This window comes from Sphaerodactylus townsendi, linkage group LG05 (genome assembly GCF_021028975.2).
Source record: "Sphaerodactylus townsendi isolate TG3544 linkage group LG05, MPM_Stown_v2.3, whole genome shotgun sequence".
NCBI lineage: Eukaryota > Metazoa > Chordata > Lepidosauria > Squamata > Sphaerodactylidae > Sphaerodactylus > Sphaerodactylus townsendi.
The window spans coordinates 99,345,519-99,370,700 of NC_059429.1; the positions used below are offsets into that span (position 1 = coordinate 99,345,519).

The 25,182-nt window shown below is 44.6% G+C and overlaps 1 protein-coding gene across 2 annotated transcripts in view; it reads left to right on the top strand.

Annotated features, from left to right (window-relative positions):
- Positions 1-25,182, top strand: part of MMP24 (matrix metallopeptidase 24) — a 52,695-nt gene that overhangs the window by 12,605 nt on the left and 14,908 nt on the right. The window contains exons 2-4 of one of the 2 annotated variants that reach the window (XM_048496678.1): positions 3,570-3,718; positions 11,096-11,212; positions 22,648-22,952. In XM_048496678.1, the coding sequence (XP_048352635.1) occupies positions 3,570-3,718; positions 11,096-11,212; positions 22,648-22,952 (571 nt within the window). The remainder of the gene's footprint in view (positions 1-3,569; positions 3,719-11,095; positions 11,213-22,647; positions 22,953-25,182) is intronic. The other variant, XM_048496679.1, reaches the window with a different exon arrangement.

The following is a 25,182-nucleotide window of genomic DNA, read 5'->3' on the forward strand; positions in this document are numbered from 1 at the left end:
GAACTAAAAACTATGGATATTTGACAGGAATTCATTGAAGAACTTCTCAAGACCGTTCCACATGTCACTTCCGCACTAGATGCCATCATTTCCGCACTAGATGCCAACTGACATCATTTGCCAGATAATTATTTTGATATGCAACTTGAAGAGGTCTACTAATCAGATTTTTTTGTCTTGAGTAAGATCAATCAACATCTAGGTTCACAAACCTATTAAAATGTGTTCATGTTATGGTTGTGCTAAGATGGGAATCCAAGAATAGAATCTGTGAACATTGCCCTTTTTATCTGACTGTGCCCAAGGAAAATCTCATTAATATTTACCCTGAAAGAAACAAAATCTAAAATGGTTCTGACTAAAAGGTAAATTTGTGCACATGGATTCAGTTCTAAGAAACTATTAGTTTTAATGTAGGTTGTACTACTTTGCGACATTTCTGCTGCTTTTTGATTCTAGATACTAATCAAGACACATAAGTAGTGTTTTAGTTTTGAGGACAAAACGGAAGAGTAATGCATTCATATTGACTAAACATAATAATGAAGAAAATGACCTTGCCTTTAAATGATACGCATCTGAAATGGGCAGGTGACCCCAAGTTAAGAAATATCTCATCCAGGAATCCCCTTTAAAAACTGTTTAGCTAAAAAGTTAGTAGGTTTTGGGTCTAACCACAGACAACTTACTCTGGATTGATACTTTATTTAGGGAAACTATTTTATATTTTTTTATTAACTGGAAATTGAAAGAATGCCTGTAATATTAGATATCGTGAAAACAAGGGAAGTTGTGGCACAGAATAATCCCAGTACTGACATAGTTTCTGTAACGGCATAGATACAGAGTGCATGATATTTCAAATGATTCTACCAACTTGTCATGTAAATCTTGTGATGTAGCTGCATGTTGGTGTTGTGGTACATTGCGAAGTGAATTGTTATAACAGGGTGATGGGATGGAGACAGAGCTCAGGCTCACTGCCCCAGGGAAAGGCAGATATGCAGATTCAATCTAAGAAATTCTGTCCATTATTCTAGTCAAAGTACGTGTTTCTAGGCAGGAAGAAAAAAAATTAGGCAGTATTGCCAAACAGATGCTTGATAGTGGCAGCAATTCAGATATGAAGAGTGGGCAGATATGCCTCCTCCCAAATACTTTAAAGGATGTGTCATGTGAGACCTTCTTGTTAAAACCTATCTCATGTGTTCTTTAGAAAGCATGCTGAGTCACTGCTGCCACTAACATACGAACCAGAGCACAGTTCCTTTGTATTGAGAAAGCCATTAATACACTCCCCAATATACAAGTATGAGAGTTAATTGCTATTACCAGGGTGGGTTTTTCCCAAATAGAAATTAAGTACCTGTAAAAAATGTACTTCTGTTTGAATAGTTAGGTGAGCAAAATAAAGCCAGTGAGTATCTTGACTTTTATAATCTCAAAATCGGGTGTCCTGTCTCAGCCTCCAATCCTCCCACTGGCAATATGGAGATAGAAGTACTAATTGAGATGTCTTTTGTACGGATTACTGTGATGAAGCTAAATATTATTATTAGTTAATATTATGTAAAAATTAATATTATGTTATTATTTACATCAGATATGGCACATATTATTGTAGCAACATTGTGGTCGGGATGAGAGAATATAATCTTGGCTGTAAATATTATGTGGAATATGGGTTGTTCGGAATGAAACATTTTGTAATGTTCGCATAATAACATTGCTTTTGTTGATGTCAGGAACTGTGATCTCTACTTCATCAAACACGTTTATTTAACTTGTGACTTTCTTTGCTCAATACTTGACGGGTTCACAAGCACCTTGCTGTCAGAATTTGCAACCTCCATATGCACTATGCTGACAAAGTCTATTGTGGGATGCATAGGTAGCAACCCCAGTTTAAGGTTGCTTTTTTACTTGCTCTTGAGGCAGAACTAACATTTTGTAAGTCTAATTGCAGTTTAAGCTGTAAACTATGTAACTAGCAAGCATAACATTTCATTTACAAAATCTGTACTAATCATCATAACTATATATATTGAATTTTTCTAGATATTCTTAAACTCAAAGGCTGGACTATGCATGACAGCAGCAACCTCTTACTTTAAATCTGTCTTTCTCAATCACTTATAAAATGAGCAGAAGGGGGCTAAATTTTAGAGCAACAAGGATGCAACTGTAAGGGGAATTGCACTCATTCCCCTCCACAGTTTACATCCATGTTATTCCTTCCAAATTTATTTATTTGGGTTATTTATAGTCTGCCTTTCTTGCTGAGAATCAAGGTGGATTGCATAGTGTAAGTCAATCACAATCTACAGGATGAGACATCCAATGAACAGTATAATGGGGTTTAGACTGCAGAATTCTGAAAACAAACAGAAATCTAAAACCAAGCCAAAACAAAACTGAAACAATGCACAATAGTTTGAACAAAATATGTTAAATGGTGTAGAAACTACCTAGTTTGGAGCATACTTACAGTAAAAAGCAGCAATATAGTAGTATAGGGAACAGTTGCTATCCCTTTACCGATGTAATCATTTCATTACAGTAGAGTCCTGTCTAAAGGTAAATTACCCGCTTGCACCAGATCATTACTGACTCATGGGGTGATGTCACATCACAGCGTTTATTAGGCTGACTTTGTTTATGGAGTGGTTTGCCAGCTGCCAGCAAGTGGGGTACTCATTTTACTGACCTCAGAGGGATGGAAGGCTGAAGTCAACCTTGAGCCAGCGAATCGTTTTTGCATAGGTTGTGAGAAAGCTAGGAGGGTGTGAGCCTTTCTGACCTCCTCAGGCAAGCCATTCTGTAAGGTGGTGACCACAACAGACACTTTTCTTACCAGTGGATTCCTGTGTGGCAGGAGAGGGGGAGTTATGGAGGGAGGTAAGATGCAGGAGATGCCAAGGCTCAGCTTTCCTACCTACATTCTTTCAAATTGTTTCCTGTCCATTTCTGCTGTCATGCGGTTTTAACCTGGCTAAAATTCATCTGAATACATTCTCATGGCATTTAAAACAAATATTTTTTGTTACATCCTAGTTTGATTTTTCTAGGCTTGAACTTAGCCTGCTTCTCTTTCAATAACGTAAAAAAACCCAAATGTGGAATAATGACCTCCCAAAGCAGGTTTAAGACCAAAGAGAGTGATGTGGAACTGGTCATTGTTTTCACAAACTATCTGGCATATACTTTAAAAAAAGAGAACATCTGTTGAAACCTAGATCTGCATACTAATGATCTGTGTGCAGACAGAAGAGCTAAATTTCCTCACAGCAAGTATTTCAACTACCTTTGGGAAGTTAGCAGGCAAAGCACTGCTTACTATAATCAGCTTTTGTACATGTTGTCATAGTGTTCTCTCTCAAATGCCCTGCATTTAGACAAATCAGGTAAAACGAGTGAGCACGGAAATTACATCAATCTGCTTTGGTTCACAACTTATATTAAAGTTAACCATGTATACCAGTCTTTGAATAACAAAACTAATGTTCTTATATGTGCTGTCAACCCATAAAGTGTTGTAAGTTTAGCCTTGTTTTACCATGTTTTTTCAGAGCTGGTTAAAAACCTACGGTTATCTACTTTCTTCTGACACACGAATGTCTGCTCTGCACTCAGGAAAAGTTATGCAGTCTGCAGTTTCCACTATGCAGCAGTTTTATGGCATCCCAGTAACAGGAGTGTTGGATGAGACCACTATCGAGTAAGAGTTTCTTTTGCAAATTCTTGAAAGCATTGTCTCTTCCTAAATTATCAATGATTTACCTTCAGTTGATGGATTGCTTAAAACTGAGCTCTTGAGCGAGACTTTCCACATCTGTAATAATTTGCTCTGCTTATAAGTAGAGAAGTGAGGTTCAAAGGACCAGTATGATTGGGTGGATAGAAAATCTGGCTTGGAATAAGAAACAGAGCTTCAAAGTCCTTCCACTGCTGTGACAGTGTTTAGAGACAGTCTTAAATTAACCCGAGTGTCCTAAATTAACCTGCATTTATAAATTCCTGCACACTGGAAAAAGACATGCACCTAAGATATGGGGCAAATAGTAAAAAAAAAAGTTAACTAGAAACTGACTGATAAGCTGAAGTAATCCATGTTAAATCCAAAATAAGAGTGTTCATTCAGGGATTTACACTGGTTTAACTAAATTGGTTTAAACAAGCATAATCTTAGTGCATCGCAGAGACCTTATAGAAATATGCACAGTCTTAGTACCCAGTACACAATATCACCATTTTGAGGATTTTTAATGTGTTTTTGAAACAGTTCAATCTGAGATATTATTGGCATAGGGGGTGTTGCAGCTATATAGCTCTTAAAACATATTTCGAAGATTTTTTTCTGCCCATATCTCATCCTGAGGATAGCCTTAGTCTAATCTCAATGGATTGCAGAACAGATTGAACTGAAAGAAACTATTTTAGGTTTATGTGTGAACAGGTCTTTCACCACTTTAACTATGCCAGAGTAGAGCCCTTTCTGCTCCTAACGTGCAATCCAGAAGTAGGTACACTGATTTGTAAATGCATTGGAACAAGCAGGAGCAAAAGTATTGACTGGTATTTAGTAACCAGATAACAAGATATTGCTTCATATACCCAACTTTCTTGTGTGAGAAGAGGTTCCAGAAGGATGGCCTTTGCAGTTGAGCAGGGAGGAGAAAAAGCACTTTACAGATTTACAGGTTGAGCAGATCCCCCCCCCCCCAGCTGCCGTTTTCTCCAAGGAAACTGATCTCTGCAATTTGGAGAGCAGTTTCAATTCTGAGAGATCTCCTGGAGGATAGCATGCCCATGTTCATGTCCTAAATTGTCTTCAGTCTCTAAGAGCAATATTAAAGCCTTCTTCTTGCTAGCTAATTCTTAAACCACAAACTACAATGTGTATGCACATCAGTAGAATATAGAGGTAAAATACTGTAGAGTTAAGTTTTTTGGTACAAAATCTTTTGAGCCCATATGCCCTAGGTTTGGAGTTGGAACTTCCCACTCATTTTATTTTTGACTGATGTGGTAGCAGCATTGGTTGGGGGATATTCTCCTCAGAGAAGTCTCTGTGAACTAGCATCTTCAAAGTGTTTTCCCTGTCTTCTTCATTCTTCCTCTTCAGTACCTTCCCCTCTTTTTATTTCTCTCTTTGATAACTTAGTTCTTCATTTTTGAAGGGTTGTGAAGATTTTTTCCCCTTCTCTACGGGGCTGATTCCACACACAGGTTTTACTCTCTGGGCAACTGTAGTTCTGTACCCTTTTGTTGTTGTTGTTTCCATGTGATGTCCTCCATTACTATTCTAATCATGAGCAACTTTTCCCATTAAAAACTAGTTTTTCTCAGCATAGTGTTGTAGGGACAATCTTTTTCATGTTTACAGAAGAGAAAGGACATCTTCTACTAGATTGAAAGAAATACCCCCTTCCTCTGCACCTTCGCAGTGAATTGCCTTGCTGTCCCTGATGATATCAGCATAACTGAGAGATGGGAGGAGGGGGGTTTGAGGGTTGGGGAGGCATTGACATAGGATTCTTCTGCATTCACAACTTACTACTGTTTTCCCGAGTGGTCAAATGCTATTGCTCATTTATAACAGTGCAAGTGGCAAGTGTTTGCTCTCTCAGCATTTGAAAAGTTCTTTAAGTGTTCTGTTCCCTTCCCCCAAGCAGTTGGGGTGGGAAGCGATTAGTCTTTTCAATTTAGACAACCATAATAGGACACCAAAGACATAGAAGTAATTAAAATTATGGAAGGATTGTGTTATTCTGGAGCATCACTTTTCTGTTCTTAAGCAGGATTTTTGCATGCAGCAAAAAAAAAATTTTTTAAGGTGGCCAGAGAATTGTGATAGTGGCATAATAACAGTGTGGGCAGATGAACGCATTTCATAGGCCGTTTCCGCACGGCCAATTAGCGGCTGGCCAGTGGGGAGGCGGTAAAAAAGCGCCCGGCCCGGGCGCCCGTTAAGCACAAGCGCCGCTGCTGCAGCGCAGCAGCGAGGTGACCTGGATGCGCTTCCACTCCCCCCAGAGCGACCTCAGGCCGCCCTAAACAACTTTAACCCGCTAAAGGGTTGTTGTTGGGAAGGAAGCGTCTTCCGGCGGCCCGGTCGCGGAACAGCGCTGGGGAACGCTATCTCCGATCCTCCGCCCCACTCGCGGTGTCCTGCGTTACCGTACAGCCTGCTGGGCATCGCAGCCCGCCACACACTGTCCTCCGACCTCCAGAGTCCGGAGGGCAGCGATGAAATGGCGACGGCTGCGACTCTGGCAAGCGGCAACGAGGATTCCGTGCGTAAAGCGAAGGGTCAAGCGGCGGCGTATCGCGGAGACGCCTGCCGCATAAATATCACGGCCTCCGCTTCGCCCGTTCATGCGAACGGGCTTGCGCCCCCACGCCGCCCGCACTCTTGGCAGCGTGGGGGCGCAAGGAGGCCGTGCGGAAACAGCCATAGCTAGTATGGTAGGGAAACTTCAGCTAACAAGAGTGAAAACCAGATTACCTTGTGTCACATTAACTCTGAAGTGCTAATTGAGCAACAGTTGCACTGGCAACGTGGCTACTATGGGGGAACCCTTGTTTGGAATCAGCCAATGTCTTTTGTGTGTAGTTGAATGAACCATTTTTAATAGTGTTGTTGGCAGTGCTGAGGCAATTTGCCATCTATAGAGAGTCACAATGAATGCTTTTTCTGCCTGGGAGAGGGGCAGGACTAGTGTTGCCAGCTCTGGGCCAGGCAGTTTCTGGAGATTTGGGAATGAAGGCTGCGGAGGACCAGGTTTGGGGAGGGGAAGGACTTTAGTGAAGTATTAATGGCATAGAATTCACCCTCCAAGCAGCCGTTTTCTCCAGGGGAACTGATTTCTGCTATCAGGAGAACAGTAGTTCTGGGAGATCTCCAGTCTCTTCCTGGAGGATGGCAACTGTAGGCAGGATGTTGAGACTTGCACCCAGACATTTAAAGAGCAAACCAGATGGAACTGTTCCATTTTTGAACCACACTGTGGGAACAACCCCTTGATGTTGGGTATGATTGCAGAAGCTCCTTTGGTCTCCATGCTGGTTCCTACATCTTCACCTCAGACTAAGTCAGTGCTGAACTTGCACAGTCTAATTCAGAGTCAGTGAAGCTGGTTGAATGTAAACTATAAAAGTGTTGGTCCATATTTCCTTTTAAGTCTAAGCATAAGAATGGGAAGGACCCAAGTCCCTTAGTCACAGTTTTGTTGCCACCAGGAATAATGACCTCAATGTACTTTTCTCCGGTTCCCCTGCCTGAGCCACCAGATCTCAATCCTGGATAAAATTAAAAGGCTCACTCCTGTATTTCTACAGTGTATTGGAACTGATTGTCCCCCAAAGAGTGTTGTGCTTAGCAAGCAATAACTTACTGGTGGTTCCTGGCACACAAAAAAATGTTTGACTTTCCTCAACCAGAGGCAGAGCCTTTTTGACTGGCCTCGGTCTGGTGAAGTGCTCTTTCTAATGTGACTTGGGCCCTGCAGGATTTACTTCAGTTCTTCAGGGCCTGTAAAATGGAGGTGGCCTATAGTTCTGCAGGGCCTATAAAATTGATTAAATAAAATAAATAAATAAATAAAAATAAAATGTTCTGCCAGGCCTACCACTGAGGGATATGACTATGTACATTTTAGCTGATCTCCCTGCCTCTCTCTCCCTTCCCCTTTTTTCTCTCTTAATTTTCTGGGTCCTCCTTTTATTTTCTTTTTAGGAATTCTTTATGGTCCTTCTTTGGTTTGTTCCCTCCCTCTGAATGATTTGCCACTTATTGGTTTTGGAGCGCTAAGAAATTAAAATCGAAACAGTTGAGATTGATCGTATATTATGATTTTAGTATTATAGAATTTGTTGCTGTCAGCCGCCCTAAGCTCATCTCGATGGAGGAGGGCGGGCTAGAAATCTAATAAATAAATAAGTAGAATGGAGAGAAGGACTGCTCCACAACTCCTGGGTGGTCTCCAAGCCACTCCATGCCTTTTTCCTGAAACTGCATGACAACGGAGTACAGGTGGTCAAGAACATTATGGCCATCAAAGGCCATTTACTCATGTCTGGTTACTTTCGCTCTCAGTGTGTGTTCCCTGTGGATTTGATTTTCCACTAATGCATGCTCTTCTGCCTCTCCAGCATTCACCCTGCTGCAGATCTGAGAAGCCCCACAGTATGTGAGAGTTGTTTTAGTACAGCTTTTCCTGTCATTTCACATGGAAAGCACAGGAAAACATAACGGGTTAAAATTGCCTCAGGCTTTCTGGCTTCTCCCTGCCTTTTCCCGCCTGTACCACAGTAATTTTCCCCACTCTTCAGAATGATCAGAAGGGCTGCTTTTTCTGTTTGTTTGTTTAAATAGCATAGTGGTTCCCAGGGGTACATGGCAGAGCATTTGAGGGTATGTGAAAAAAATTACGTAATGGATTTGCTAATATGGGGGTACAGTTTTAGGGAAATGGTTTGCCACAGGTTTCGCAAGTGAAAAAGTTTGGGAACCACTAGTCTAGTTCAAAGCTGGCAGGAAAGAAAGGACAGGTTTTCTCATGATTGCATGAGAGAATGCTTCAGGAGTATGCCCTTTAGTGACTGTGATGGAGAATATGCAAGGAACTGCCTTCTCCACTCTTTAGCCATGGGAAGGGTGCTTGCCCCATGGGAGAGACAGGCAACTGAGAGGCCCGTTCCACAGGGGCCAGTGAAGCAATTGCACACCGGCATACAAGATGCTGGTGGAACCCCGGGCCTGTTTGCATGCTTCTGTGCGGGCAGCCCTGGAGCTGCTGCAGCCCGCAGAGGTGCCTCTGCACAGAGGCACCTCCTGTTTTTAAAAAGCCTACCTTCTATCCCTGCGGAGCTCTGCAGGGACGAGGGGACATGCCCTGTGGCCACAGCATCACCCTGAGTTTTGGAGGGCAGCGTGGGCATGCCTTCTTGTCCCTGTGGAGCTAAGCAGTGAGAGAAGGTAGGTTTTTAAAAAACAGGAGGTGCCTAAAAGCGGCACCTCCAACCTGGTGCTGCTCACACAGCGCCGGGTGCAAAACGCTATTTTCCAAAAGCCTCACTCAATGAGCGAGTTTGGAAAACATTGTTTTCCTACCAGTTTGGGGGGGGGGGAGCACGGTGCTGCCTTATTGTGGAGGATGCGGCCATGCAAACTGCGCCCCAGGAATGGTGTTTTTACTGTGCCTGGGGCACTGTTTTTTGCCCGTGCAGAACAGGCCCAAGACTGTACTGAAAGGCATTCACCCATAGTGGTATGGCCTCAGAACACATTTAATCCTTGGAAACACTCCTTCTCTGTCTGTGATGTATAATATACAAGAAACACTTCTGCCAGACACTTCTGTGATAGAAAATGCCTGTTTGCTTCTGCTCAGGGATGGGAATCATCTGTTCTTTCCCCTCTGTTTTTGAATATCAATTCTAAGTTCTCAAAGACTGAGTCATTCTTTACTGACAAGACCATTACTATTTCACCTCAGAGACCACTTCTAAAAAGCTGCTGTTTCTTCATCCAGGCCGTAAGGAAGATATTTTTCAAAAACTTCAGTAGCATACATCCACTTATTTTGTCCCTTATTCCAACATGGAACCTGCAGGGTTTGATTTATCGATTAATGAAAAAGCCCTCTGAGTCTTGGTCCACTTGCAACTTTGCTTGTTTTCTACAAAGGTAGCCACTTAGGTGGCCACATGCTATGCTAGGTAGTCCAGGTAACTATGTGCTCTGCATTCTGACTCCCATCACCTGCAGACATCTCCTTACCTCAGTCCCTACCCCCCCCCCCCCCCCCAGTCCATCTTCAGAGACAGAGAGAACCCTTCCCTCTTTGTTCGGTCAAAAAACAAAAACTTTGTTCGGTTTTCAACCTAAACAAGACAGCCTCTTTCAGGAAAACTCTTGCCATTTTTTTTTCAGTTTCTCCAGCCCTGACTAGCAACAGAGAGTCTTTTCACACACTTCAGACACTGTGTGTCAACCACCATTAAACTGTACTATGAGTTGTCAGTCAAGTTGCATCCAGGGACTGTATGATCCCTTTCCAAAAGAACCACAGTGACATTCACAACCTCCATCAGAGGAATCTATACACCAGAACTCTGCAAGGTGGCTGCCCAGTCTTCAAAGTTCCAGCTGTGTCGTGGACATTATAGAGCAGACATGCCTCCTGTGGCAAAGCAATGCTCTGTCTTTCCTTATATTTTTGTACCTGAGTCTACCACAAGCAGTTCAGCTTGTTAATCTTTTCTCTTTGGTGTGAATGGATAGAGACCATGAAGAAAGAAAACAGATTGCTTACCTATAACTTATTGTCTTTGAGTTGTCATCTATGCAGCCACACAACCCATTCTCCTTTGTCTTAACATGCACTCTTAACTTGCTGTAGCGTTCTGAAAGACCTGAGCTGGAAGTCACAGCTACTTCCCCTTGAGCACATAATGATATCTAAGCTTGGAACGGGAGGATTTTACACCCAACTCCCTCCAAACTGAAGCTCTGCGCAGGTGCTGGAACTTAGTAGTGTGCCTGCAAGAATAACCACTTGAAAAACTGCCATTAAATGATTTCTCCTGCCCCTTGGCTTTGAAGCTGTTTTTTTATTTTCTGCTTTGGCATATCACCTTCAAGAAGAATTTTTAATTAACTGATTTTGAAAATTCATGTCCTCCATTCTTCAACCAATTTCAGCTCTCGTGGGAAAACACAAACCCACGCAAGAAATTGGTGTACAAGCAAACTCTCTTCATAAATAACAAATCAACGGAAGTAGTATCTTTCAAATCAGAATGACCGTAAAAAGAATACAAAGCCGAACAAAATGAGTACCCTGCGAGGGTGAAATAAATAACACTTTTCAGCAGCTGTACTTAGGAGGCTGAGACAGAAGCGACTCTATGTGAAGCAGGTGCTGGGAGGCATTGCCATGAATTGGAATGTCAGCATAAAAGTCCTGGCAACCCTGAAAAGGGGCACAGCTAAGAAGAAAACAATAGCCTGTCATCATTAAAGTCTAAGTGACCAAACAGGACAGCATAGTTTATTGTTTTCTGGACTCAGCAATATTTTGCTTTTCAGGTGGATGAAGAAGCCTCGCTGTGGTGTTCCTGATCATCCCCATTTAAGCCATAGACGGAGGAGTAAACGATATGCACTAACTGGACAGAAATGGAGACAGAAGCATATCACGTACAGGTATCATCTGCTGTTTATATTTATTCAGTTAATGCATCTCTGTACCACAACTTTTCAATTAAAAATTCCGAGGGCAATTTGCAGCAACAATAGCATGCAACCTCACAGTACAATAAACCAGGTCTTTAAAATACAGCAACAACATTATATAAAATTCAAACTATATCTACCAGCAATAAAATAATTAGCTAGTAAAATAATGAATAAATAATAATGAACCAACAGAAATGGAAAAAACAGCAATAAAACAGCAGAGATAAAACAGAAGTGCCATCCTTGCCGTTTTTAAGTGTGATACATAGATATTCAGTTGAGTTTAGCTGTGAAAAAATGTTATCTGCCCAGGTAGCCACTCATATCCAGCATCAGCCAGCACTCTCAACTCAATTTGGGCATTTCTTTTATAGTCTTACCTTGTAGATGCAGCCTTAATTGTAACTCCTAGCCAAGGAAACTACGACAGTTCATTGCAGGGATCAGACAAGCCCTTGTGGTTGCTGAAAGAGGTGAGCATATATTCAGTGTATATTGAATAAAGTAGTCCAAATTAGCTTTGCTTTCTCAGGTTTCATCATTTGCTAGTGGTAGCATGAGGTTTGAAATTGGAGAACTAAATAAATGCCACATATGTACTTTGAGATGTTGGTTTATATATTCTGCATTTATTCCAGTCTTGTTGTTCGAATTCAAATAAATATGGAGTGTTGTAGCCCTTTCTCATGAAATTCATGCCAAGGTTAACTCTTAAGTGTTTTAAATGTGTCCATATTTAGCCATTGCAGAAACCTCTGAATAAGTCAAAAATAATTCAGGACTGGTGGAGTAAGTATACATAGCAAATGTGCATTTTCTGTGGGAAGAACTGGATAGCAGGAGTTCCCTTGACACACAGGGGAATAGAGCCATTGCACATTCCTGACTTAAGAATGGCATCCTCCCTCCCTCCAGGATGGTTGTCCTCCCCCACTGAGTGCATATTGGGAGGGATTCATATAGAGTGGTAAGGAGACATCCAGCCAGCAAGCCAGCCAGTAAGGTAACACATGTCACGGCCACATCACACTCAGACTTGGCCTGTGTATCTAGATAAAATTGAATCAAAAATACACCCCCCACCCCACAGATTTATTTTTGACCAAAATGTTTTGGTTATTTAAGGGAACTGAAAAACAGATTCTGAATAATGCCAAATTTCCCAACGTTTTTTGGTCTGCTTCAGCCCCGCTGCCATTAAAAAATGGGGAGAACCTCTCTCCGCCCATGCCCCTCCCTCACTTACTTGCTGAATTCTACCTCTGACATCCACATGGAGGCAACAGGACTTGGCGCAGCCAGGCCCAGTATTAAGCTTGGTGCAGCTGCAGCTTGGGATTTTTTGGGGTCATGTTTAAAAGACTCCCACAAAATTGAAAAGCCAGAAAAAAACAGGAAAAACCCCCAAACTAATCTGGAGGTTTGGCTTTTGGTTTTGGTTTGTTTTTGTTTTTTTTAATCTGGGTCTTTTAAACTTCACCCCCCCCCCCAAAAAAAAAAATACTGAAAAAATGGTGCACACCCAGAGGTGGGATCCAACCAGTTCTCACCACTTCTCTAGAAGTGGTTACTAATTTTTTCTGAGTGCCGAGAAGGGGTTACTAAAGCAACCTCCCTGCCCAATAGGGACTGGAGGCGGCGCCACTGTTTGAATCCCACCACCATCGGAACCTGTTATTAAAATTTTTGGATCCCACCACTGTGCACACCCCTAACACAGACCTAGATTTTGTTATCTAATCTGCTGTCCTACTGATCCAGAAGCTTCCAGGAGATATTTGGTTATTGGCCTGCCACCACAATTGAGGTCAAGTTGGCTAGATATCAGCAAAGGAGGAAGGCACTTCAGTTTAGCCTCTCCTGTGAGGGTTCTGTCTCACAAGGTAGCTATTGCTGAGAAGAACTGTGTAGCTGCGATGCTCTAGATTGCCACTGTTGTCAGCTCTCCTAGAATAGCCTGCGGCAAACGCATGTTTTGGAGCTTGACCTACTGAGGCCAGTATAGCCAGAATCACCACTGACATCAACAAGGGAGGAGCTCAGATCCATCTTATGCACTTCTGTGAAGATTTTAATTGCTATCTAGCCAGATGTCTGTGGGAAGAATTGAGCTGCCTGAGTTGGTATTTGGAGGGCAATACTAGGAGATATTAGCCCCATTGTGTGCTTTTCCAGTGTTGACATCAGGCATAGCTCACAAGAGCCTGCTAATATGTTTTGGAGTGGAAGTTTTACATTTGGAAGTCCACTGCTGTTATGATTCAGGACAGCTTTACTGAACAAAATCTGTAATCTTCCTCGAAGACCAAAATGGTTTAAACAGACCATTGATGATATTTGCTTAATTTATAATACATGTAAGCAAATGCAATGTGACTTTGCTCATCCTTCTTACCATTCTAGTTTTGTGTTAAAATGAGTAAACTTCTAGACCCTCCATTCCAGTTCTGGGATGAGTCATCAGTGAGGGTTTCAGTGTGCACTCAGGCTGAGTAAGAATGAAATAGGAGTTTGTGTTTAGGGGCCAAATTGTATTAATCATCTCATTAGGCTCCCTACATGTGAAATGAAAACAATAGCTAATCTCACAAAATGACTTGCAATGTTAATGACGACAATACAGTACAATACAAAATTGACATTTGACATAAATTTCAACAATCTCACCTATATTCCTTTTCTTTGGTAAGAACTCTGCCTTTTCCTGTGATGGCTGTTGGAGCAGTTGTTAATATTTGTTTGTTCAGTTTTGAAAATTGCACAGAAGTTGAAAGAGAGGATAGAAACCATTTGGGGAACAATGACTGTTCCCCATAGCTTAATTAATATATTTCAATTCTATATATTTTGAAATTGGAAAATACCAGACTTATTTGCCAATTGCCTTTCCCCTTTCGAATCTAAAGGCACCATGAATTTAACACGCATTATTTCCTTTATATTATTGATAATCCTTGCCTTTTTAGTCACAACAACTCAGGTTGCCTAGGGTGTGTTGTGCTACAAAGGAATTTACTTGTAAAAGAAAAAGAGCCTTCCACCTTTCATGTTCAAAACTCATGACCTCTTAAAAAAAAGACTCTTCTAGTCTCACATTTTTGCTATCTTTGATCTAATGTCTGACACTTTGCTCCTTCTAAATATAGCTCAGAAGGAGATTTCTGTGCTTATTTTGTCTCTTAATTTATTCCAAACTGGTAAAATAGAAATGATTACCAAACTGCCTTCAGGGAGAATTCTGCTTGTCTGTCTCCCTAAACACGTGATGAGTTTTGATGGATATTTGTATATATTTATTATAGTGTATACCACAGTGTTAAACTTTTACAATATTTAAAATGTTAAAATCAAGCTTTAACCCGGGATTCCTGATCCTGATTATACTTTGCCATGAGTGCAGGATTCAGATTATCCAGGCATTCTCTTCTTCGAATGGGAGACGCAATAGGAAATCACTAATAGATTAGAGAGTTCTCCTGGAGGCGAGGCTCGGGCATCCTGATTGGGTGATTCCTAGCTCATTCTCAGGGAGGCAGGACCTAATTTTGTTGTCACTTCCTGAGGAGGGCTTAATCACCCTTCCTGGATCCAGTATTGTTCCTGCCTAGATAGGGAGTGTAGGGCTTGTCCAGTGCTCCAAGCCCCTCAGGCAAACAAACCTTTTTTCCTTCTCAACCTGTCTTCTCGTCTGTGAGTGTAAGTGTTGTATTGTTTCCCCCCCCCCCTCACCCCACAAACCCAGGAGTCAGACAATTCCCGCATAGGCCTAATGGCCTCCCTGCGCTCTTTCTCCCCGCCGCGAGAGGCCTTTGGAAGGTCCGCGGCAGAAGGGACCCGCGCTGCCACCCGCTCCGGGTCGCACCGTCGCGGCTCCGCCGACGCCGCCATGGGGTCTTGCTCCCAAGCCCCGAACACGGCCGCAACGGAGACAAACCCACAGGCGCCATTACCCCCGCCTCCTCCGGAGCGGAAAAAAGGCGCGAAAACAAAAACGGCCCCAGGCGCCAAATCCAAAGCGACCCCGGCCAAACGACAAAAGCGGCGGGAGACGGAGGCCTCCGTCTCCACTCAGAGCACCAACGTCCCTACCCAGGACGCGGCTGGTGAAGCTCTGCAACTTCCCCCGCACTCCCCCCCAGAGCCAAACGGAGCAGTTAGGCAGAGAGCGTTCCGGCTCCTCTGCAGAGGGCGGGGGCAGGGAGGACTCAGCGCGCCAAGAGGGAACTAACGATTTAAGTAAAAGATTTTTTAAACAGGAGGACCTTTCCGGAATGATATCCAAAACTATCTCGGCACTCCAACTTCACGATGAACCAGACGCGGAGGACCCCTCCGCCCCAGCCGGATCCAAAAAGCCAGTAAAAGGCGTACCCAAGGGGAGTAAAGAAATCTTTCCACATTCTGAGGAGACCCCTCGGGCCTTCCCTCTCCCAGAATACTTCGAAAAAAGAATGAAAAAAGAATGGCTCAACTTGGACGTCAACAAGAGCTACCCATCACTTCTCAAAAAACTCTACGTACTCCCAGACCACGTACACGCCACCATTCAAACCCCCTTAGTGGACGCCCCGGTAGTGGCAGTCCAGTCAGGAGGCCTAGTCACCAAGGACGGTGAGGGCTCTCTAAAAGACCCCTTTGATAAGAAAGGGGAGGTCACCCTTAAGAGGATGCACGATCGATTAGCAATAATTCTTAGGACGCTTGCATCCTCTGCTACCATGGCCAGAGCCGCCATTATATGGGCCAGACGAATCCTTGCCATCATTCCCCCAGAACACATAGGAATTAGGAAGGCATGGAGAGAATGCTATCAGCAGTCTCCTTTTGGGCTGACTCCAATCTGGACGCCTTCACCTTAACTTCCCGAGTCCTGGCCCTAGGGGTAGTTGTGAGGAGACAAGCCTGGCTCAAGGCCTGGCAAGCAGATTTTCACTCAAAACTTGTAGTTTCACCCACTACCCGCCTTGGACGGCTTTATCATGGATCCAGACTCTTTTTTAGCAAGGACCCCTGGATGCCGTCCTGGTCGAGACCAATTGCTGGAGCAACAAAGAGGCACCATGCCAAAAAATATGTCAGAGACGGGCCGGGGCTCCCTCCCATAGGATCCTACTTTCCACATTTAGGTCCACAGTGCCACTCCTGTGTTAACGTACACCTAGGGACGGCCGACGATGGTCTAATTCTTACACCTCACGTAGGCGTCCCAACAACAACAACCATAACACCAGCAACATGAACAACAATCAGTCTTCCTTTCGTACCTCCAACTTCAGAGCAGGCAGGGGAGCCAAATCCTTCCAACCTGACCACCCAAATCGATCCTGACAAACCCAAGCTACCGGTCGGCGCCCGACTGCAGAGATTCCACCGGAGCTGGACGGGCCCCAATGTCGACCTATGGACCCAAGAGGTTGTCACCACCGGTTATCTAATAGAATTCCTCAGAATTCCAAAGCCCAGGTTTCAAGCCTTCCCCGCCCTGCGAAATCATCAAAAACGGCTCAGGACATTGCAGGCGATCCAACACCTCCTTCTGATCCAAGCCATCGAGCCGGTACCTCAATCGGAACGCTTTTGTGGAGTTTACTCCCATTTCTTTACTGTCCCAAAAAGAAACGGAGAGTGGCGGGCCATCCTAAACTTGAAGTACGTCAACAGGGCCATCCGGCTACGTCGCTTCAAGATGGAAACACTCAGATCCATTGTCGAAAACCTTCGACCCGGAGATCACCTAACATCGCTGGATCTTACCGAGGCCTATCTGCACGTGCCAATCAACCCTCGACACCGTTGCTTTCTGAGATTCGCAGTAGAAGATCAGCACTTCCAGTACCGGGCTCTCCCCTTTGGACTTGCCACAGCCCCAAGGGTTTTCACAAAGGTCCTCCTCGCACCCATCACTGCCCTAAGAGAACAGGGCATTCACGTCCACCCCTACCTGGACGACATCCTCATTCGTTCAAACTCCAGGGAACGGGCAGGGGCGGACGTGGACCTAGTGATGAGAACGCTGACTTTATACGGTTTCTTGGTCAACTTGCAAAAAAGTTCGCTGACCCCAAAGACACGCATGGAACATCTGGGAGCCACGATCGACACCTGTGCCAACGCTCTCTTCATACCACATCCAAAGGCCCTCAAAATCCAACGGCTGGCGACATCCTTCATCAACGCCAGGAGAGTAGCCTTGCTACAACTGGCAAGACTGATGGGCCTCTTCATCTCCATCATAGACATGCTCCAATGGGCACGATTCCATGCACGGACACTGCAGAGATTCCTGAGACCGTACCAGTGGGACATCATGCAGAAGAAAGAGAAAACAGTAATCCTTTCTACACAAGTCAAACACAGCCTCCTTTGATGGTCCCAACTCAAGAACCTGTCCACCGGCAAGGTGTACCTCCAAGACAACAAGGTGCAGATTTTCACAGATGCCAGTCTTCGGGGATGGGGAGCCTCCCTCAGAGATCAGGTAGCCCAGGGCCTATGGAGCCCCGCACAAACACGCCTCCCCATCAACCTCCTGGAGATGGTAGCCATTCGTCTTGCGCTTCAACAATTTCAACCCCACGTCCGAGGTCACCATGTTCTGGTCAGGACAGACAACGTGGCAGCCAAGGCTCACCTCAACAATCAAGGGGGATCGAGGTCCGCCCAACTACATCGAGAGGCTGTCAACATCCTGAACTGGGCAGAGAGACACCTCAAATCTCTTTCCGCAGAACATATCAGAGGGAACCTCAATGTCGAGGCCGACTGGCTGAGCCGCCAAACCATTTCGGAAGCCGAATGGAAGCTACACCCGTCAATCTTCCGGCAAATTTGCCAACAACTCGGGACGCCCCAGGTAGATCTGTTCGCCTCACACCAAAACCACCAACTGCCGTCATTCCTGACCAGATACTACCATCCCAACGCAACAGCCACGGACGCCCTGACCACCTCATGGCCTCCGGGCCTGATGTACGCCTTCCCACCGGTACCTGTCCTTCCCAAACTCCTGAGAAAAATCTGGAAGGAGGAGGCCGAGGTCATACTGGTAGCCCCATGGTGGCCCAGAAGACCATGGTTTTCGTCCATTCTACAACTGTCTGTTGCGCCTCCACTTCGTCTCCCAACACTGCCAGACATGCTATCACAGGGGCCAGTCTTTCACCGAAACCCAGAATGGTTCTGCCTCACCGCCTGGCGCTTGAACGCGCGGCCCTAGAAAGGAAGGGCTATTCCCAAAAGGTAATTAATACCATCATCGCCGCCCGTCGGCCATCCACCCTCCGCATCTACGACTCGTCGTGGAGGTCCTTCACCAAGTGGGCAGACAAGAACCACGTCGATCCTATTCGCCCCAAGGTTGCCCAGGTCCTAACCTACCTACAAGAGGGAACCGAAAAAGGCCTCAGAAGCGCAACTCTCAAAAGACAGATAGCCGCCCTTTCCACGGTCTGGGTACGTCTACAAGGCGTCACTGCCTCCCGACACCCAGACATCCTCAGATTCCTAAAAGGAGTGCGCCAGACCCAACCTCCGGTGATCCATCGCTTCCCATCGTGGAAACTTAACACCGTGCTCAACGCACTAACAAAACATCCATTCGAACCCATTCAGACGATACCCCTGAGATGGCTCAGAATGAAACTTCTTTTCCTAATAGCCATCACCTCGGCAAGAAGGGTCTCTGAGCTCCGTGCTCTATCCATAAACTCTCAACTCTGCATCTTCCACAAAAACAAGGTGGTCCTGCGACTGGACCCAACCTTCATTCCAAAAGTGGGATCCTCTTTTCATCTTAGACAAGAAATTACGCTTCCGTCATTTTTTCCCAAACCAAAACACCCAAAGGAAATCCTCTGGCACACCTTAGACGTCAGAAGAACTCTTAAGGCTTATATTATTCGCACGGAGGACATCAGAAAGACTGAGTCCCTATTCATCAATGTCTCAGCTCCCAACTCCGGAGCCCAGATGTCCAGAGCTGCCATCAGCTCAAACATCAGAAACTGCATTGTCGAAGCCTACAAATCATCCAACATTCCGGTTCCGCCAGGAATTACGGCACACTCCACCAGAAGCGCCGCAGCAAATGCCGCGTTCAGACGCCAAATTCCGATAGAGGACATCTGCAAAGCAGCTACCTGGTCCTCTGTGACGTCATTCGTCAAGCACTATAGACTGCAATCCAAGGCCGACAACGACACGGCTTTCGGCCACCGAGTGCTAGAACACATATTCGGTGAATGATCCCACCCGTCAGGGACACTGCTCTGGGAGGTCCCAATCCCTGGGATGCCCCGGAGCCTGCGCCTCCAGGAGAAGCAAAGGTCCATTGGTGTCAGACTTACCCTGAAGGGGCCTTTCTTCCAATGGACGGCGAGGAGGGGAACATCCCTCTGGCCCACCTCCCATCAAGATCAATTCCACCGCATTGACAGTGGCCTAAAAGAACAATGAGCCTCACGCTAAACCAATAACACCTAGTCTATTAGACAAAATAGTTAGGAGCTAACACGTTTTTTAGGCTTGTTGCCTCAGTTGTCCAGGCGTTATATGTTGTTACTTCCCTAATGTTTTCCTTTTGCTAATGTTTGAGATCTTGCTCCTAGACCTACTCTATCATTCCAAATACTGGAGTTCAGGAAGGGGTGATTAAGCTCCTCCCTCAGGAAGTGACAACAAGAATTAGGTCCTGCCTCCCTGAGAATGAGCTTTTAAGGAATCACTTCCAATCAGGATGCTCTTGTCATGCCGTCTCGCCCAGGGAGAAAGAGCCCTTCGAGATAAGTCTGCAATGGACGGCTCTCACTCACGCAACCCACACACTTGTCATTAGACCAAAATGGATTTAGGAACTGCGTTTTTTAGGCTTGTTGCCTCAGTTGTCAGACGTTATATGTTGTTACTTCCTAATGTTTTCCTTTTCACTAATGTTTGAGATCTTGCTCTAGACTACTCTATCATTCCAAATACTGGATCCAGGAAGGGTGATTAAGCCCTCCTCAGGAAGTGACAACAAAATTAGGTCCTGCCTCCCTGAGAATGAGCTAGGAATCACCCAATCAGGATGCCCTTGTCGCCGTCCAGGAGAAGGCCCCTTCAGGGTAAGTCTACCAATGGACCGCTCTCACTAGGAAATACTCCTTGCATCTTTAAAGCGCTGAGACAGAATGGGAATTTACTTCACCCATCTTTTGCTAGTTGGACAAATGGAATCCTGCTTGGTACAGCAAGTTAGGTAGGAGAAAGGCAGATAGGCAGAGTGTTGGGCTGGAACAGGAAATGCAGCTATTACATAGTGTCTACTGCAGTGGTAGTAAAGCAGTATCCAGTTTTAGGGTTCTTAAATATATATTGTGTATATTATTTGGATATCCAGAAGATTTAGTTTGAAAATTATGATAGTAGCTAAAGTAGCTGTCATGAGCCAGCCCTTGGGCACTGACCTGGGCACTGAGGACTCTGATGTAGAGCCTGAAGATACTGTGCATTCAGAGCTGGCTCCTCACAAAGAAATGCAGGCAGCAGAGCCAGTTCCAAGCCCTTCCTTGCAAGCTCAGGCAGAACCTGATGCTGTGCAGCTGGGAGAACTTTCAGGAATCTCAGAAGAGCTGAGTAAAGAGCCAGCTATTCAAAGGAGGCAAAGACAGGCTACAGCTGCCGAATCAAAGGAGAAGTGCTTGCATTTCTGTAAGTTAAGGGAGAAGGCTCTGCCAGATGGAGGTATCTGCATCTGAGGAGGATGGAACTCTTATAGGATCCCAGCCTCATTAGCCAGGTCCCAGAGAGCAGGGTATCCATGTGCACCCTTACCTCAACAACATCTTGGTGAGCTCTCTTGTCACCTGGGCAAGCCAAATTGGACATTCTTCAGGAACACAGGTTTCTTGTCAACAGGGAAAAGTGCCTATTATCATCATCTCAGGGGATAGAACACCTGAGGGTGGTCATTGACACCAGAGTGAGTTGTCTTTTTGTCACCCAGGAGAAAGCACAAAAGATCAGGGAGATGGCTTCCTGGCTAAGCAGCGGGAATCACCCAAAGATGTCCTCCTTAACAAAATGTTGTGGTTGTGAAAAATTTAATTGGCTTGGTACCAGAATTAAGAAAGGCTTGTTTACTTGAGATAGTTTGCACATACTGTGACTTTCATATTATGTTAGACTCTCATAATTAATTGTACCTTACTTTAAATTTGGCATGAGATTGTGTTGAGAACAGTTGTCCCCAAGTACTTTTTCCAAACTATAAGTTATTATTTGTTTTTATTACAGTCCTGCATACTGACCTTTTATAAGCAAGACAGTTTTGATTGTGCTCCCACACCTATTGACATTACTTTGATTCTGCAGTATCCTGTGTGTGGTTGAGTCACCCTTACTGATCACACTGTTCCAGAAGAAGGCAGTTTCATTGATTTGTACAGTTGTATTCATAAGCCTCCCATCCCACTCATTACCCATGACAACAAGCTTTCTTTGACTAGAGTTACAGAGTCATCTAAGGTTTCTGAGACAGTCACACATCTATTTAACATAAGGAAGCAGTGATGCTACCAGATTTTGCACTAGATATGGGTAGAGTTGAGTCTGTGGCATGATAGGAAGCCCAGCCTTTATTCTACAGATGGTTTGTCAGAGCACATGGAATAATCCTCTTAATAAGCCAAAGGCCTTTTGCTACATTAGTTTATGGGTTTTGTTCCTTCCTTATACTAAGGCATATTCCCCAGCTTGTTTCTGTGTACATTTGAAATAGAAGTATGTTTTTTGAAGTCCCTTAAAATTCTGCACAAAGAGATTCTGTTCTCAATTTGAAATACAGACCGTATTAACATTACAGGGATTGGAAGCACTGTGTCAGCTTTTTTGTTGCCCATTAGGGCTGGGTGTATCAATTCCTGTCAGACTATACAACTGATGGGGCCAGTATGGTCTTCATAACTCACTCTTCAGATTCACTGTAGGAACTTCCAAGGTGAACAAAGATAGTGACTACTTGAAACACTTTGTGCTTTCCAATGCATTCTTTAGCATCCAGCTGGGAGCTCAGAAAGCTGTTATCTATGCTGATCCTGAATTTTATTCCTTGTTTTGTTGTCTGCCATCCATCTGAAAGTCTAGATTATATAGATCATGTTATACTGTATTTATATTTCATTCTGAGGGATCGTCTTGGGCAAAAAATGTCTAGTTGTGGAAAATCATATCCCCTCTAAATAAATAATTCTTATGGAGGAAAGGTTTGTAAACCTGATAATGTGTGCCTGAAAATCTCTCAAAAATATACATGCCCACAGTGATTATTCTGTTTTTGCTAATCTGAGTTCTGAATTATGCGTTTAAATATGAACACTCTGTATTAGAAAGTCCCTTTCAGCAAATTCCTTCTCTTCATCTTACAGTGTACACAACTACACCCCGAAAGTTGGAGAGCTTGATACCAGGAAAGCCATCCGACAAGCATTTGATGTTTGGCAGCGGGTGACTCCACTCACTTTTGAAGAAGTTCCTTATCATGAAATTAAAAGTGACAGGAAAGAGGCAGATATCATGATATTTTTTGCTTCTGGTTTCCATGGTGACAGTTCTCCTTTTGATGGAGAGGGTGGATTTTTAGCCCATGCTTATTTTCCTGGACCAGGAATTGGAGGTGATACACATTTTGACTCAGATGAGCCATGGACACTGGGAAATTCTAATCACGATGGTAAGACTTTAAAAGAACTTCTCATTCAACCCTAAGCTTTCAGAAGAGGAGAAACATTGGTTTCATGGATCATTTTTTTGTATGTAAAGGTGGTTCAGATTTTGTAGCAGAATCGTTGTGTTTCACAAAGTCAGAAGCTACACATCTATATATAAATGCATTTGTTGAGATCTGAGAGAATAATCTAGACTAGGGAATTGATCACTTTGCAGCTTTAAGGAAAAGTAAACAGACTTGCTTCCAAAGTAATGGAAGCCATTGGCATATCAATCCATGAAGGTCACCCAATGAGTTTCATGGCAGTCTGGGGATATTAACCCCATCTCCCAGACCTTAGTTTAACTCTCTTAAGCAGTAGACCCAGTGGTGGGATTCAGCAGGTTCACACCACTTCGGCAGAACCGATTGTTAAAATGGTGCTTGTAAACAACCAGTTGTTAAATTATTTGAATCCCACCACTGGAACCGGTTGTTAAATTATTTGAATCCCACCACACTGAATAGACCTCACTAGTTGCACACTTGGATATCAGATTCAAATCTTCATTGTGCTGTGGAAGTTTACTAGGTTACCTTGGGGTAGTCATACATTCTCAGTCTAACCTGTTTTGAAGATAAATGGAGGATAATTATGTAAGCTGCTTTGGGTCCCAATTGTTGAGAAAGGCCATTTATAAATGAAGAAAATAAGTATAGCTGAAGAAGTTGAGCAGATAAAACATAGGTTGGCTGGTGCATGGGAAGGAGAGAAAGAAACAGGGAAAGAATATGGGGCTGCCAGGAGGAGGGTAAGAAAAAAAAATAGTGTGGAGAGAGGGATGCAGAGGAAAATGGGGTGCCTACCGAGTGCCCTTCTGAGTATCTGCAGTGCAGCCCAGCTGCATCCACAGCACAGATTGACCAGAGGTTTCCCAGCTGCCAAAGGGGTGAAAGGAGGAAAGCTGAAGAGAGGGGTATAGGTAAAGCTACGATGGATGGGAAGGGGAGAGGAAGCAGGAAAAAGAAGAGACTATAAGGGCTCTCAGGAAAAAGAGAATAATGTGGTAGGACAGTAGTTTGTTTGTTTATTAAATTTATAGGCTGCCTCATCCCCGAAGGGCTCGAGGCGGCTCACAACACTGCTGTTTCTAACAGCAAATTGGTACAACATAAAATTACCCCATTAAAATCAGCAGCAATTAATAACAATAAATAAATTAAAATTAAATCAGCAAGATTGTGTAAAACACATATACACATATACACACAGGCGCCTGATCTAAAGGCCAAAGAAAAAAAAGAAGAAGGAAGGAAGGGGAGGAGATAGGCAGGGCCCAAGGTGGAATTAGGGCTCAACCAGGTGGTTCTAACAGGCAGCTTTGATTTCAGTTTCAACGGGGGGCGGTGGAACCACGGCCGGCCCCTCCAAAAGCCTGGTGGAATAGCTCTGTCTTACAGGCCCTGCGGAACTCACCAAGGTCCCGCAGGGCCCGGACAGCTGGAGGTAGAGCATTCCACCAGGCAGGGGCCAAGCCATAAAGGTCCTGGCCCGGGTCGAGGCTCAACCCAGCATCACTTGCAGGGGCCTGGGATCTCCAGCAGTTCAGCTGCCATTGTCGTTAGCGGCCTATGTGCCAGGACATTAAGGGGGGGTGATGCGGTCCACGTAGGTGTATGTGAATGAGCCCCATGCAGGTGTAGACGGCCTTAAAGGTCAATACCAGCACCTTGAAAATGATCCGAAACTCCACTGGAAGCCAGTGCAGGTGGCGCAGCACAGGGGTGATATGATCTGAATAATCACCACCTGTCAAAAGCCGGGCTGCCGCATTCTGGACCAGCTTCAGCTTCCGGATCAGTCGCAAGGGAAGGCCTGCGTAGAGCGAGTTACAGTAATCCAGCCTCGAGGTGACCGTCACATGGATAACAGTGGCTAGGTCGGATTGGGAGAGATAGGGAGCCTGGCGAAGATGAAAGAACGCAACCTGGGTAACATGGGCCACCTGGGTCTCCATTGATAATGAAGAGTCCAGGCGGACCCCCAGGCTGCGCGCCAGGGATGTCGGGGCCAACATGACCCTTTCCAAAACAGGCGGCTGGAATTCCCTCGGTCTCTCACCTCAGCCCAGGAGGCTTGGGATCCCGCAGAGCATTCAGGAACCCAACTGGTTCCATAAGTCTCTGCGGGCGGACATAAATAAATCCGTCGCCTAGACAGGGTTGGTGCAGCAAGTCCACCCGGACCTTCAGG